This window comes from Emydura macquarii, unplaced genomic scaffold, assembly GCF_026122565.2.
Source record: "Emydura macquarii macquarii isolate MOO-44397 ecotype Brisbane River unplaced genomic scaffold, CSIRO-AGI_Emac_v2 contig_2473, whole genome shotgun sequence".
Lineage (NCBI taxonomy): Eukaryota > Metazoa > Chordata > Testudines > Chelidae > Emydura > Emydura macquarii.
The window spans coordinates 39,885,827-39,898,489 of NW_027132610.1; the positions used below are offsets into that span (position 1 = coordinate 39,885,827).

The 12,663-nt window shown below is 41.6% G+C and overlaps 1 protein-coding gene across 1 annotated transcript; it reads left to right on the forward strand.

Annotated features, from left to right (window-relative positions):
- The first annotated feature begins 181 nt into the window (after positions 1-181).
- On the forward strand, positions 182-10,747 carry ACOD1 (aconitate decarboxylase 1). The gene is made up of 5 exons (XM_067562785.1): positions 182-193; positions 2,308-2,469; positions 3,856-3,945; positions 6,519-6,724; positions 8,373-10,747. The coding sequence occupies exons 1-5, from the start codon at positions 182-184 to the stop codon at positions 9,322-9,324; spliced, it is 1,422 nt and encodes a 473-aa protein (XP_067418886.1). The 3' UTR covers positions 9,325-10,747.
- Positions 10,748-12,663: the final 1,916 nt, after the last annotated feature.

Here is a 12,663-nt window from a genome sequence, read left to right on the forward strand (position 1 = left end):
GTTAATCAGAGGAAGTTTGGAGGTGATGAAAGGGAGAAATTTTTGGGCAGAGAAGAAAGGGGAAGGATGACAAATATAGAAGCCCAGAGCTCCTTATATATAGAAAAGGCTTTCTACTAGCTTTCCCAGTGCCGTTCCTTTCATAGCTTCACCTCAGGGACTAGTTGGCATCCATTGCAACATGTGGGCGAAGGTATTGCTTTGTTTTTCTGTATTTTAAGTCTGTCTTTTCATTTTAATCTTTTTGTGTTTTCACTGTACCTTCTTCACTGGGCTCCTGTAGGGCCTGTAATTCATCTGTTTTCATTTTCTTATGTTCTTTAACAATGAAAACTAAAGAGAGGGAAAAACTCACACAGATTTGAGACTCAAAAGTGTATTTCTTCTTTGTTCCATCAATATATTAGCCAGAGTGAATCCTGATATTCAGAGACACGGATTTTTGAGAAAAGTCAGTGGGAAAGAGGAGTAATCAGGAAACTGTGGATGTTAAGGGATTTTGCTCTATTGGTGTATTGGGGAAATTCTGGTCAAGTGAATGATTTAATCATTGTGCTGTAAATTAGACACATCTTGGAAAACGAGGAACCCAAATCTGAACTATTTTTGCAGCAGTATATTTCACATTTCCTAAAAGTATTTTTAGTGACTATAACTCTTGGAAAAGGTACCAGGTTGACAGCTCGAGCGAATGAAGTATGTTATTTATTCTTAAAATATCAGGTCCCCACAGACAGCAGCAATGAAAACCCCTGTCCAAAGGACTCTCAGAATATCAATCTTTTTCTGGAGAGAACACCTCTAGGGCTGAAAAGTCTGTGTGTGTTCTATCACTGGCCTTTTTACTAAGACTGACCAACAGGGTGTCAGTTAAGACCAGCTGTCCTGATTGTTTCTGTGCTAGACAATTGGCCACCCAGATCTGGACTTGTACCATCAAACTAATTTCACATCTATCTGGTACTTATGGACCCCATTGCTGAAGTATCTGAGCACCTCACAGTCTTTAATGTATTTATCCTCAGATTCTTGTGAGGTAAGGAAGTGCTCTTTGTCCCTGTTTTACAGCTGGGAAACTGAAGCACAGAGAGACTAAGGCCCAGATTTTTAAAGGTATTTAGATGTTGCTCTGCTCGGCATTACAAGGCCCAAATAACATAAGGTATATCTCCAGTGCAGCCAGGGTGTAAGTTCCAGTTCAGGTAGACATATGTGTAGTAGCTTCCATCGAGTCAGCACACTGGAAACAGCATTGTATCTGTGTTAGTGCGGGCAGTTGGGTATAGGAGGAATCATGGAGAGCATCTGTGCCGCCAATAAAGTGCATTATTTCAACACTATTGTTACCTGTGTAAAAAGTATACATCTTAATGTAAGAAAATTTCTTTCTGAAGTATTGTAATAGAGTTGAGATGATATTGAGCCAATGGCTCAAGATGGGCATCTGCACCTCCATGCCAAGACCTCTTCCATCACCCAAGGTTCAATCCTCTCCTCAATCCAAGTTAACATTTAGGGGAGACTGTGAGGTGTCACTGACTTCAGTGCCAACAATAGCTGGATGAAACCAATCTCTGCATTTCCTTCAATGCCCCAAGCAAACAACTCTCACCTCTGCCAGTGCTAGAACTAGATTAGCACCCACATAAAAGCTGAAACTAAACCTGGGCAAGATAGAGGTGATGGGCTGAATGCTCCAGTCTGCTTATGCAGTGCAAAATGAATTTAGATGGCCCAGAGAAACCCCCTGGAGAATTCTCCAGGTTTAGGAAGAATCTCCAGATGGTGTAAAACAGGCAGAGGGGGTTTGCTGTCTCCTGCACAGGCTCTACCACCCACCAATGGTGCTTCCTCCACCAAAGCCGCTTTGCCTGACATAAATGGAGGAGGGGCCATGTGGGCAGAGGGGGGGGTCCAATAAAAGAGCTTACCTCACCCATCTTGTTTCTCTCCAATCCTGGGACAAACATGGCTGCAAACATACATTGAAGTAAGGCAATGAGAGAAACAAGGAAGCAGCAGTGGGTGTTGAAAGGAGATGGAGAGAGAAATAAAACAAAAACATTTCCCTGTGCTCACAGGGGAAGTGGATCAAAACTCAGCAAACTCAAGCCTTTGGTTGGCTTTATGTAATTTGTGTAAATCAGTCATCTACACAGCAATGGGGGCAGTATAAATTATTGGCTGAACTTTAAAAATGCCATATTTAAGACTTTAAAGAATAAAGAAAAAACCATTAGTGGAAATAAAAGACTGAAGATTTTTAATGTTTTCTTTTCAATTAAGACATCTCTTTTCCGCCCCCAGACGGTCACTGAAAATTTTGCTGGTGTTATCCATGGTTTGAATGCGAGCCACCTGACAGATCTAGTCGTTCAGAGAAGCAAACGGATGATCCTGGATACTCTAGGAGTGGGGCTGCTGGGTACCAGCACGGAGGTCTTCCACAAAGTTCTACAATACAGTAAAGTAAGATGCTTGAACTTTGCATTATAGAAAAGTTTTCTAGCTAAAAGAAAATTGAGGAAAAAGTAAATGTAAGATATTAAGGAAAAATTCCCAGTGGTGAGCTGTGTTAGGTGGTGGAATAGTTCTCTTGGGGGTAGGGAAGCTCCACTGCTTGAGTTACTTAAGCTTAGGCTGGACAAAACACTAGAAAGTATGCTACAGGGAAAATCCCTGCACAGCAAGCAAAGCATAGACTACATGACCTATCAGGTCCTTTCTCTCACTTCTGAGATGCTAGGAAAGATTTCAGCAAAACAAACTATATTAAGATGACTGTTCTGAAATGTTATAATGCATAGAATACAGTAATATTAAATGCACAGTTATTAAGGTCATTTCTAGTACATAATATACTGCTGTATACGATACTTTGGCTCTGATTCCCCTCCAATTTCACACAAGGGAAACTCTTTGCACTTCAGTGGAATCATTCTTGGCATAAATGAAAGGAGGTTCAGACCTATTGTTTTATTTTGGGAGGCCATGGTGGGCTGGGGTTGTGTTCCAGAAGTCTGTGTGCAGAGAAGACCCTCCCAAGCTGACTGGGGCTCAGCTGCCTCTGTGGCACTTTGTCCTTCCCTTGAATCCCATGGAGACTTAGCTGGTGGTTCAGGGATCCAGGTAGGGGAGGGACAGGAATGTAGTGGGCCAAGGGTGGTGCAGGTTATTCAGAAGCAGGGGGCCACACACTGTTCACCCCAGCAGCCAGTGGAAATTGCAAAGAAAAGCCTGAATGTCTTATTTTTTCCAGAGACCCTTTGCACTGGGGATCCTCCTTCAAGTCCCTGGGAGCTGTGGCCAGTGGAACTTGGAGGAGGGAATACCAATGACTAGAGAGACTGTGGAGGCACAGAACTTACATGCTGATGGCCCTGGCCCCCTGCTAATCGCCTGAGATTTACAGGGTAGATGGGTGGGTCCCACGATTTAGTTTGCAGGACAGCAAACTTTCTCACCACACCTCCTGATAGAACACTGTAGTGGAGTCACTCTGACAGGACGTTCTTGAGGCTTTCCTCTCCCATGGGAGAGTGCAGTGCCGTCCCAAAGAGTCAAATTCTGGTGTCAGTTACAGCAGCCTGGATGCAGATTAACTCCATTACTAAAACTAACTCCATTACCTTCAGGGAAATTACTAGTCTGCGTATACCCTGGGGTTACTGTGATCAGAATCTGGCCCTATGTTTCTGCACCCTTTGGTTATTCTGATTATTCCAATGATTTAATCTCAACAGCTGGTTAAAATAATTGCCTTGTAAATAATGAAAACAGTAAGAGTGAGACACAATGTATTGTGTTATGCTTGAGTTCAATATTTTGCATTAAATGATATCAAATTATTCCCAGATCTACAGTTCAGAGGCATCCAGCACTGTTTGGGGTCACTTGGATTTCAGACTTCCTCCTCTGCATGCGGCTTTTGTGAATGGAGTAGCTGTAAGAAACATCTTCTCTCTCTATTCTGTCTGCTCTTATATGCTGTGTGCAGTGATATTTGAAACTTATTTTTCACTACATTTGTTAATTGACTTCATCCTTGTGGCTAATGCCAGATTTACGACCAGTATAAAACTTTCCAGACTGTCCTACCAATGTGCCTCAACCTTATTTCAGGGACTAATTTTTAAGGGTGAAATACTATACTTCATTGTCCATCTTATGACACTTGTATTGTGGTGGTATAGAGGGGCCATAATCAAAGGTGAGGGCCACACTGTGCTAGGCACTGTACTTATATGTCACAAAAATGATCTAGCTCCCATTGCTTTCAATGGGACCCAGATTTCACAACTAGCAGACAATAATATAGAAAGACATCACGCTCACACACACACGGGGTATCATAGCAATCATGAATATATACAAGATAATATCCTAATCTTTAGGCATACATGTTGAGAAAACTATACATGTTGTACATGCTCAATTTTATCGCTAAAGTGAGGATTGGCTCCTCAGAAATTTAGCCCAAAGTCAGAGCCAATCTGATGTCAATGGCACTGCACCCACTTACACCAGATCTGAATTAGACTTATTTTGAATCATTCAAAGCTAGGAAAGGTGCCGATCTGGGGAAACAGTGTATTAGGAATGCCCAAATTAGTGTGGCAAAGAGGTCATAAATCCAATCAGACCTTTCATTGTCAAATGTAGGTCAAATTATTTTTGAAATGACACTTAGCATATCCTTCACCCCTAATGGTCAAGAAGGTATTCAAGTCTGACAGTTAATACATTCAGATAGTCCAAATACATATGTTATAATTCCTTCATTTATCAAGGTCATAGGTCAAACCCAAGACCTCACTGAACATCCAATGAAATTGCATCACCCACAGCATAAGGCATAATCTTCAGCTCCCATTAGGACAGGATGTTTTCATAGCTGACCTCAAAACTCTTCAGGACAGGAACAGTATCCACTTCTATTTGTACAGTGTGTAACACAAGGACCTAATAGGCTCTCTGTGTTACCATAATTATAGGGGGCATTGGTAGTGACCCTATATTTAGATTGCCTGACATTTTCCATTATAAAAGATTTGTGCCACCTTTCTTGAGATGGGCTAACATCCCCATTGTCTGCAGCAGGCTTTGGAATTTGGCAAGGCAACCTCAGGCAAGAAAAGTGTCTTTTGTTTGTCCCATTAAATTCTGTCCAGGTTTTGCTGAGAAAATGTTTAAAAGCATCTTTTTCCTATGGGGCTTAAGTTCCTCGGGAAAACTTTGGCAGCCTGCCAAAATAATAACGGCGCACACAAACATTCTAAAGTACAGGGCTCATGGGGCTGCTAAAGCAGCAGCAACAGCACAAACGGTACTGGGAACACCTGTGAGCGGCCAGAGCAGCTGGAGGGGGGTTGAGGAGCCAGGCCTGACTGGGCAGGACTCCCCCCAAATACCCCACGGATCCAGCACATACCCCCTGGGGCCGGTGGCCCATCCCATCTCTGGGATAACATTCCTGCTACTAGCTGACACAGTCCTGGTGCTCAGGTAATAGAAATCTGTTCTGAGAGGCTGAAATGCCATTGATGATACAAGTTGAGGAGGTTGCTACAGCTGCACATAACAGTTGGTTTTTAACCTTTTCCTTTTCCCAAAATTACATACAAAAAGCTACGTTGTTTAGAATGCAAAGTCAAGTGCTTGAGAGCTAGGAAATGCCAGATTTATAGTTGCCAATGCAATTTTAATTCTAGCCCTTGTTCATAAACATAGTACAGACTTTAATACATGGTCACATACTATTTTCCTAGAAGAACTCTGCTTCAGTCAATCAGTGCACAGGATAGATGCACAAAGGGACAGAAACACAATTGCACAAGCAACTGGAAATCTGATATTTCCTAACTTTCAAGTGTTTTGAAACTGAAATAGCATTCTTTTGGTACGTAATAAAACTATTGCATAATAAATAATGTCTGCTTTCATAAGCCTGCTTCTGTTGTCACTTAGGGCTGTCTACACTAGAAACCTTTTACCAGCATAGCTTTGTCAGTTCGGGTTGTGAATCTTTATAGATAAACTAGTATAAGCTCTAGCATGAATGCAGTTATACATAGAGGTGCTTGTACAATATATCTTATTTCACTCCCTGAACCAGAATAAGATATGCCAGTATAAGTAATTTTATACTGGTATAACTGTGTCCTCACAAGGATTTTTTTGCTGCTTAAATTATACCTGTATATTTAAATTGACAAAGCTTTCTAGAATAGACAAGCCTTTAGAGTTGCACTGGTATAAAGCTGGTGAAAATGAGATCTGAATCAAGCCCTCTCTCTGAAAAGTATATATTATCATATTCTCACTTTTCATTGTCATTTTTGTGCATAACATGATAAAACAAAAGCACAACTAAAAATAAAGGGCTGTCTTGAAAGAAAATTAAATTATTCAACGTTTATTTATATTAATTAAAATCTTTTCATTTGGGATTAGTTGATCTTGTCAAGGAGACAATGAATCTCTGATTACAAAATCAAGGCCTTTCTCTTTCCCACAAGGTTCACTCAATGGATTTTGATGATACATGGCATCCAGCCACGCACCCATCTGGGGCCGTGCTTCCTGCTCTGATTGCTGTATCAGAAGCCCTGCCACCAAAGCAAAAATTCTCTGGCCTTGACCTGCTTCTAGCTTTCAACGTAGGGATTGAAGTACAGGGCAGATTGATGCGCTTTTCCAATGAAGCCAGCAACATTCCAAAAAGGTATGTAAAGGATATTTGAAATACAGTTTGGGTTCAATGGAGGTGCTTTATTTATTTATTTTTAAATATATTTAAGGTAATGAACCATAAGAGGTGAAACCAATGCTCATTTCCCATCTCCAATTACTTTCTCAGAAACCAAGCCAGAGCTGCCTTTTTGTGATACTATTTTACAAAGTCTGAATAAATTAATTTCTTTCATAGCTAGAGACAATTGGTCATTATCATCTATTCCACTTCAGAATTCAAAGTGATGGAAGTTGTACAGCTAATCTTATTTTCTATGCTGCTCCATCCAGAAAGTCAAATAAAAATAAGAATTGAAGCCAATCTTTAAAAACAAAACAAAAACACTCCATTATAATTTTTGTCTTTTAGAAGCACAATAAATGGCAGTGTCTTTTTAGTTTGGGTGCACTGTTTGCTCTGCAGTCAGTGGGACATTTGAAAAGACTCCATTAGCCTTTATATTGATTCAAAATAGTGAAAGGAGAACAATGCTGGTGGGAAAATCTCAGTCTGTCATTTTCAATCAGACATGGGAATGCATCTGTTCAGGTCTTAATATGGAAACTGAAGACAATCGTTTGTTCTCAGAAATGAGGATTCATCTTTCCCTAGGACAAACTTTGGGCTCAGCATAATCCCAGCTGTAGATTGAAGATGGCCTCAGCAGTTCAAGAAAAAATTCCTCTCCACCAGAATGTATGCTTTGCCTTAGAGTTCTCTTAGAATCATAGAAGATTAGGGTTGGAACGGACCTCAGGAGGTCATCTAGTCCAACCCCCTGTTCAAAGCAACCCCCTGCTCTTGCTGCTCTGCTGCTCATTACCCTTGGAGTATGGGAGTTAGTGGTGTATGATAAAGCAGTCACAAAGGGCCACATTCACACAGATACTTAGGTGTTGCTCTAAGCATTGTCCATTGGTATTCTGGACACAGATTGGTGGTGGGGGGGGACGACACACTTTTTCATGCATGACCTGAGCCTGTAGGCATGTTCTGAGAATGCCTACAGGATTGGACTCCATTGGCAAGATTGCAGGGAGGAGGGGAGAAAGACACCTGGTTAGAGAAGTCTGCTTCAGGGCCTTGGGGTTTCAACTTGTGCCAGGGGTTCCAAGTAGCTATGGTGGCAGGAGGGTGACTTCAGGACTTAGTTGGCTTTTCACATGTCTGCTGATGGAAATAGCTGCCTGCAAGGTAAGCTGAGCAGCAGTATTGAGAACACCAGTGGTTCTAAATGTTGGTTACGCAGGTAGGTACCTCAGTACCTTTGTGAATCTAGTCCAAAGCCATTAAGTCTGCCCTAAACACTTTGTGCTCTTCCACTCTACAGCAGAATTGCACTGCTTCCACTGTGTTTGGAGGTTCTGAAGAGCTTTGCCTCTGCATTATTTTCTTTTGAGGGCCTGTTCATAAATAATAATATACAGCATTTTGGTACAACATCTACGCAAAATGGAAGCTTTTCTGGAGTTAGGACTACTGGACTGGATCCTGAGCTTTTAAATATATGGTTTGTGGTCTGATACAACTCCCACTAAAGTCTATAAGAATTGGATGAGGCACTTATGGAGTTCTTTCCTAGAATTCATGTAGCTCTTTCTGAAATATGGTAATGAAGAGCTGTTTTTTGTTTTTTCAGGTTTCATCCTCCAGCTGTGGTTGGTACCATGGGGAGTGCAGCAGCTGCTGCTAAATTGTTAGCACTTGACCCATTTAAATGTAAAGATGCTTTGGCTATTGCTGCTTCTTATGCAGGTGCTCCAATGGCTAATGCAGCAACACCAACCAAACCCCTCCACATTGGCAATGCAGCTAGGCATGGCCTGGAAGCAGCTTGCTTAGCATCACTGGGTCTTCAAGGAAACAAACAGATTTTGGACATGGAATCAGGGTTGGGTGCCTTTTATACAGACTATACCCCCCACTTTCTACCAACTTTACAGTCTTATTCCTGGCTGTTGGATCAACAAGATGTGGCCATTAAGCGTTTTCCTGCTCATCTTGGAACACACTGGGTAGCAGATGCAGTCTCTTCAGTGAGGAAGCACCTTGTGGAGGGTGATGACTCACTCCCTATTAGTAGAATTGAGAAAATTGTTGTCAAAGTCCCAGATGTTCGATACGTGAACAGACCTTTCCCCAGCTCTGAACACGAAGCTCGGCATTCTTTCCAGTTTGCTGTATGCACTGCTCTGCTGGATGGCAGCATCTCGGTTCAGTCATTCAGCAATCAGAACATTTCTAGGCCAGCGTTAAAGGAGCTGCTCAAGAAAACACAGCTAGAGCATCCTTCTGATAACAAACCTAGCTTTGAGAACCTTTATTGCGAGGTAAACGTTACTCTTCAGGATGGCAATGTGTTTAGTGAACGCTGTGATACATTCTATGGGCACTGGAGGAAACCTTTGAGTACAGAGGATCTAAAGAAAAAGTTTCACTCCAATGCTTCTCAGGTGCTCTCACCAGAAGCTGCAGAAGGAATTATTGAGACTGTGGATAATTTAGAAAAAGTAGAAGACTGTTCTGTGTTAAGTGAATTTCTTAAAGGAACACAGTCAACCAAAGTACTTTCAAAAATGTGCTCATCTTAAAAAATAATGGACATTTATTGACTTACATCCTCATAGTTACTCCTATACACTTAAAAAAATCAAGAAAAGAAAATTCTATCATGTTGCACTCCTGTAACATGAGCAGCATTTAATTCCAGTAGTGTGGCTCTGGCTAGAAAGATTGTGTTCTACTGTAGCCGTGCCACCGGCTGGAAGAAAGTTTCTGTGCTGATAGTGTCCCCTTACATTATCTTTATACCATTACTAGAAGAGTATGCTCTGCAGACTCCACAAAAATACCACTGGTGACGGGATTCCTGCTACCAGTTCTCTGATATCCTGGTTCCAGAAACAAAAGCCTTTTCCTAAATATCCTACCTCTATTAGAAGATTTGGTAGCAACGACATGGATTTTGGAAGGATAGAGCAGTCACTGCTGCTAGGAAGGAAGCAGCTGATAGCGGGTCAAATAGAGAATAAAATTTTTTAATATATATATTTTAGCTATAAATTGCTATCTGTGCAAAAAGAAAAATCCAAGACAACAAAGTTGTAGTGCATGGTATTCTCCAAGAAACATCCCAACTTCCCCATCAAACTTGATTTTGTATAAGCAAGGATGACATCACACCAATGATAAACAATAAGATACCTCTTTAGTTTCTGTATTTGGCTGCTTTAAAAGATAAGGACTCACTCTTGACAATCTGGTTCTTGCAATAGCTGAAAATCACACTCATGTTTCACAGTTGTGTGGCGCTGGCTCTGGGTAATTCTGAGGCTGACTTCGCTATAGCTTTCTAATCAGTCAAGTCACACTCCTCCAGCTGCAATGTAGCTGACCAGACATGCAAAGGGATGTACCTGTAGGATGCTTCCCCTGTTACTCATTGTCAGTACACAAGACTTGCATCATTCACAGGGACTGTTTAACCTGTCATTCCAGGAAAGTTTTAACGGGGGGGGGTTCACTTTTAAAAGGACACATCAAGATTTAAATAATATTGTTAAATTAACAACACTTCTACTAACACATCTTTGCACATTTTACATTGAAATCTGTCAAATCAGATTTGCCTTTCTCCAGTATAGAAATGTATATTTTAAGTCAATAATTGTGACAGTGCAGGCAGATGTATAATATCTTGGTTCACATGCTTAACAGTGCTTGTGTCTTACTGTGGAAGCCTCGTGCATCCTTTGCTTTCTGTTTTCAGGGCCTAATTTTCATATTTGAGGATCTAAAAATAGACATCTACAGTCATAGGCATCTCTAATAACATTTATGAGTCTAAATTGCATATTTAGGTGCCTAAGTTTTAAAATCAAGATTGTTTAGGAGGATCCTAAATGTTTAGAAGGATCCTTCAGAAGGCGTGGATGTTAATGTATTTGTAGTGATACAACTTCTAAAAGCTGTAAATATTTGTATAATATTTTTACTAAATATAATAAGACATTCTATGATGTTTCAATTTTGTACATGAGCTATTTATTCTTGGGGCAGATCTCGTCCATCCCCAAGGGACTTTCATATCCAGCCTGCACTGATCACTCATGTTATGGCTTTTGAGATCAATTAAAGCACGTGTTTACATGCATTTTGTTATAGTAGACAGAGGCCTTTGGGCATAGCTACCAGCACATTAGAATTCAAACATTTATTATACTGAAAGAATGACCAGCTTCTGTAGCTAGAGTAGGCTCACCTAGATGAGTAACTTCTGCAGGACAGTATACAAATGGCTGTTAGACCACACGTAACTAGCTACATAGGCTTGGATTCACACAGGGACTTAGGCATTACAACATTGTGCATTGTGATAGCTACCTTTTAGGCACCTAGAAAAATCACAGGAACAACACTGTGATCCACAAGTTTAAGATAGGCACCTGGGCTCCCAATGGGGGGAGAGAGGCACCTTAGAATGTGATCCTTAAATGCCAGCACACTAGGCTAGCTTAGGCAGCTCCCGGCCAAGACGAGATGGCAACAAGAAGTATGACTTAAGCCCCTCCTCTCTCACAGAGATAAGCACCTATTACTGCTTAGTAACCCATAAAGAGGACCATGTTTCCTGGAGGAGGGTGGCTTTCTTGAAGGAATGAGACAGGTGTCTACATTGGAAGAGGAGGCAGCAGTGAGATCAGCAACACCCACCTTATAACTCAGTGGTTAGCTTACCTGGGATGTGGGAGAGTCAGGTTCAATTCTTCCCCCCACCCCCGCCAGAGGGGAAGAAAGGATTTGAACAGGGATATCCCACTAGCCCTAGAGTGTTTGAAGCACCTTGGGTACAGGATATTCTGCTGTTGGGCTACTGTTAGAGCTTCAGGGTAACTGTACAGGTGTTCCCCCTCCATGGTCTCGGGAGGACACCCACATAAGGTTCCCAGCTGTCTTCTCTTGGGCAGAAACACCCATCACCTTTCTCCACCCTCATCATGGTTCTAAGGCCGCACAACTCCCTATCTTACACCATGATGTCCCTATACTTTCTCTCTGAGAGCTATGAACAGCACAGTGCCGCAGTTACAAGTGACCACACTGCTCCTTCGAAGAAAGTGCCTTTGTTCTTAAGAGAAAAGCATTCCAGAGAAAATTAAACAGAAGTTCCTATACACATGCTAAAAGCTTACAAATAAGTCCTATGGGGCTAAAAGCTTACAAATAAGTCCCTTTCTGGAAGGGTTGGGGGGCCTTGTTTAGAAGGTTCTGTCCATTTGCTGGCATCTGTTTAAACAGTTTTTTATGGCAAAAGCCCTTTCTTCAGTTTCCTCATCCTCATTTCTCATCCCAGTTTGAACAAGTATCTGTGAACCTCCCCAGAAGGTCTCCAGTGGTGTTTATATGGTGAGCAATCATCCCCTCAGACATACACACACACTTAGTTTTAGTTCCTAAAGATGCTGCAATAACCCTCCTCCCAGAAAGGAGAACACACTATATACATTTCCTGCCCACAGTATTACATAAATGTAGTACAATAAGTCTCCCCAAAGATACTGCACGTGATTGCAATATCTGTCACAGGGCTCCCTCAATCTCATTGAAGCTGTTTCTCTGTGGATAAATAATGAATGAGTAATTAGAGCTGGGGGACTAGACCCTGGTTCTCCCATAGCCCAGCTGGGTACCCCTACCCCAAGCTGCAGGGTCATTCTGCCTCTCTCTGGCCCAATGACTTTTCCATTGTGGATAAAGAAGTAAAATAGTTATCCCTGGTGGAAAAATTATTGGGGCAGAAAGAAGAGTGGTTAGGACATCCACCTGGAAAGTGAGCTACCCAAGGTCCAGTCCCCCTCATCCAATCACTCTCTCATTATTTATCTACGAGATAACAGCTTTAACATGAGATTGCGGGAGACCCTCATCAG

Excerpts from the sequence above, each read along its gene's own strand:
- ACOD1 (XM_067562785.1), top strand. Across the intron at positions 2,470-3,855 it reads AAGTTCTACAATACAGTAAA|ATCTACAGTTCAGAGGCATC; the intron begins GTAAGATGCTTG and ends AATTATTCCCAG. Across the intron at positions 3,946-6,518 it reads CTTTTGTGAATGGAGTAGCT|GTTCACTCAATGGATTTTGA; the intron begins GTAAGAAACATC and ends CTTTCCCACAAG.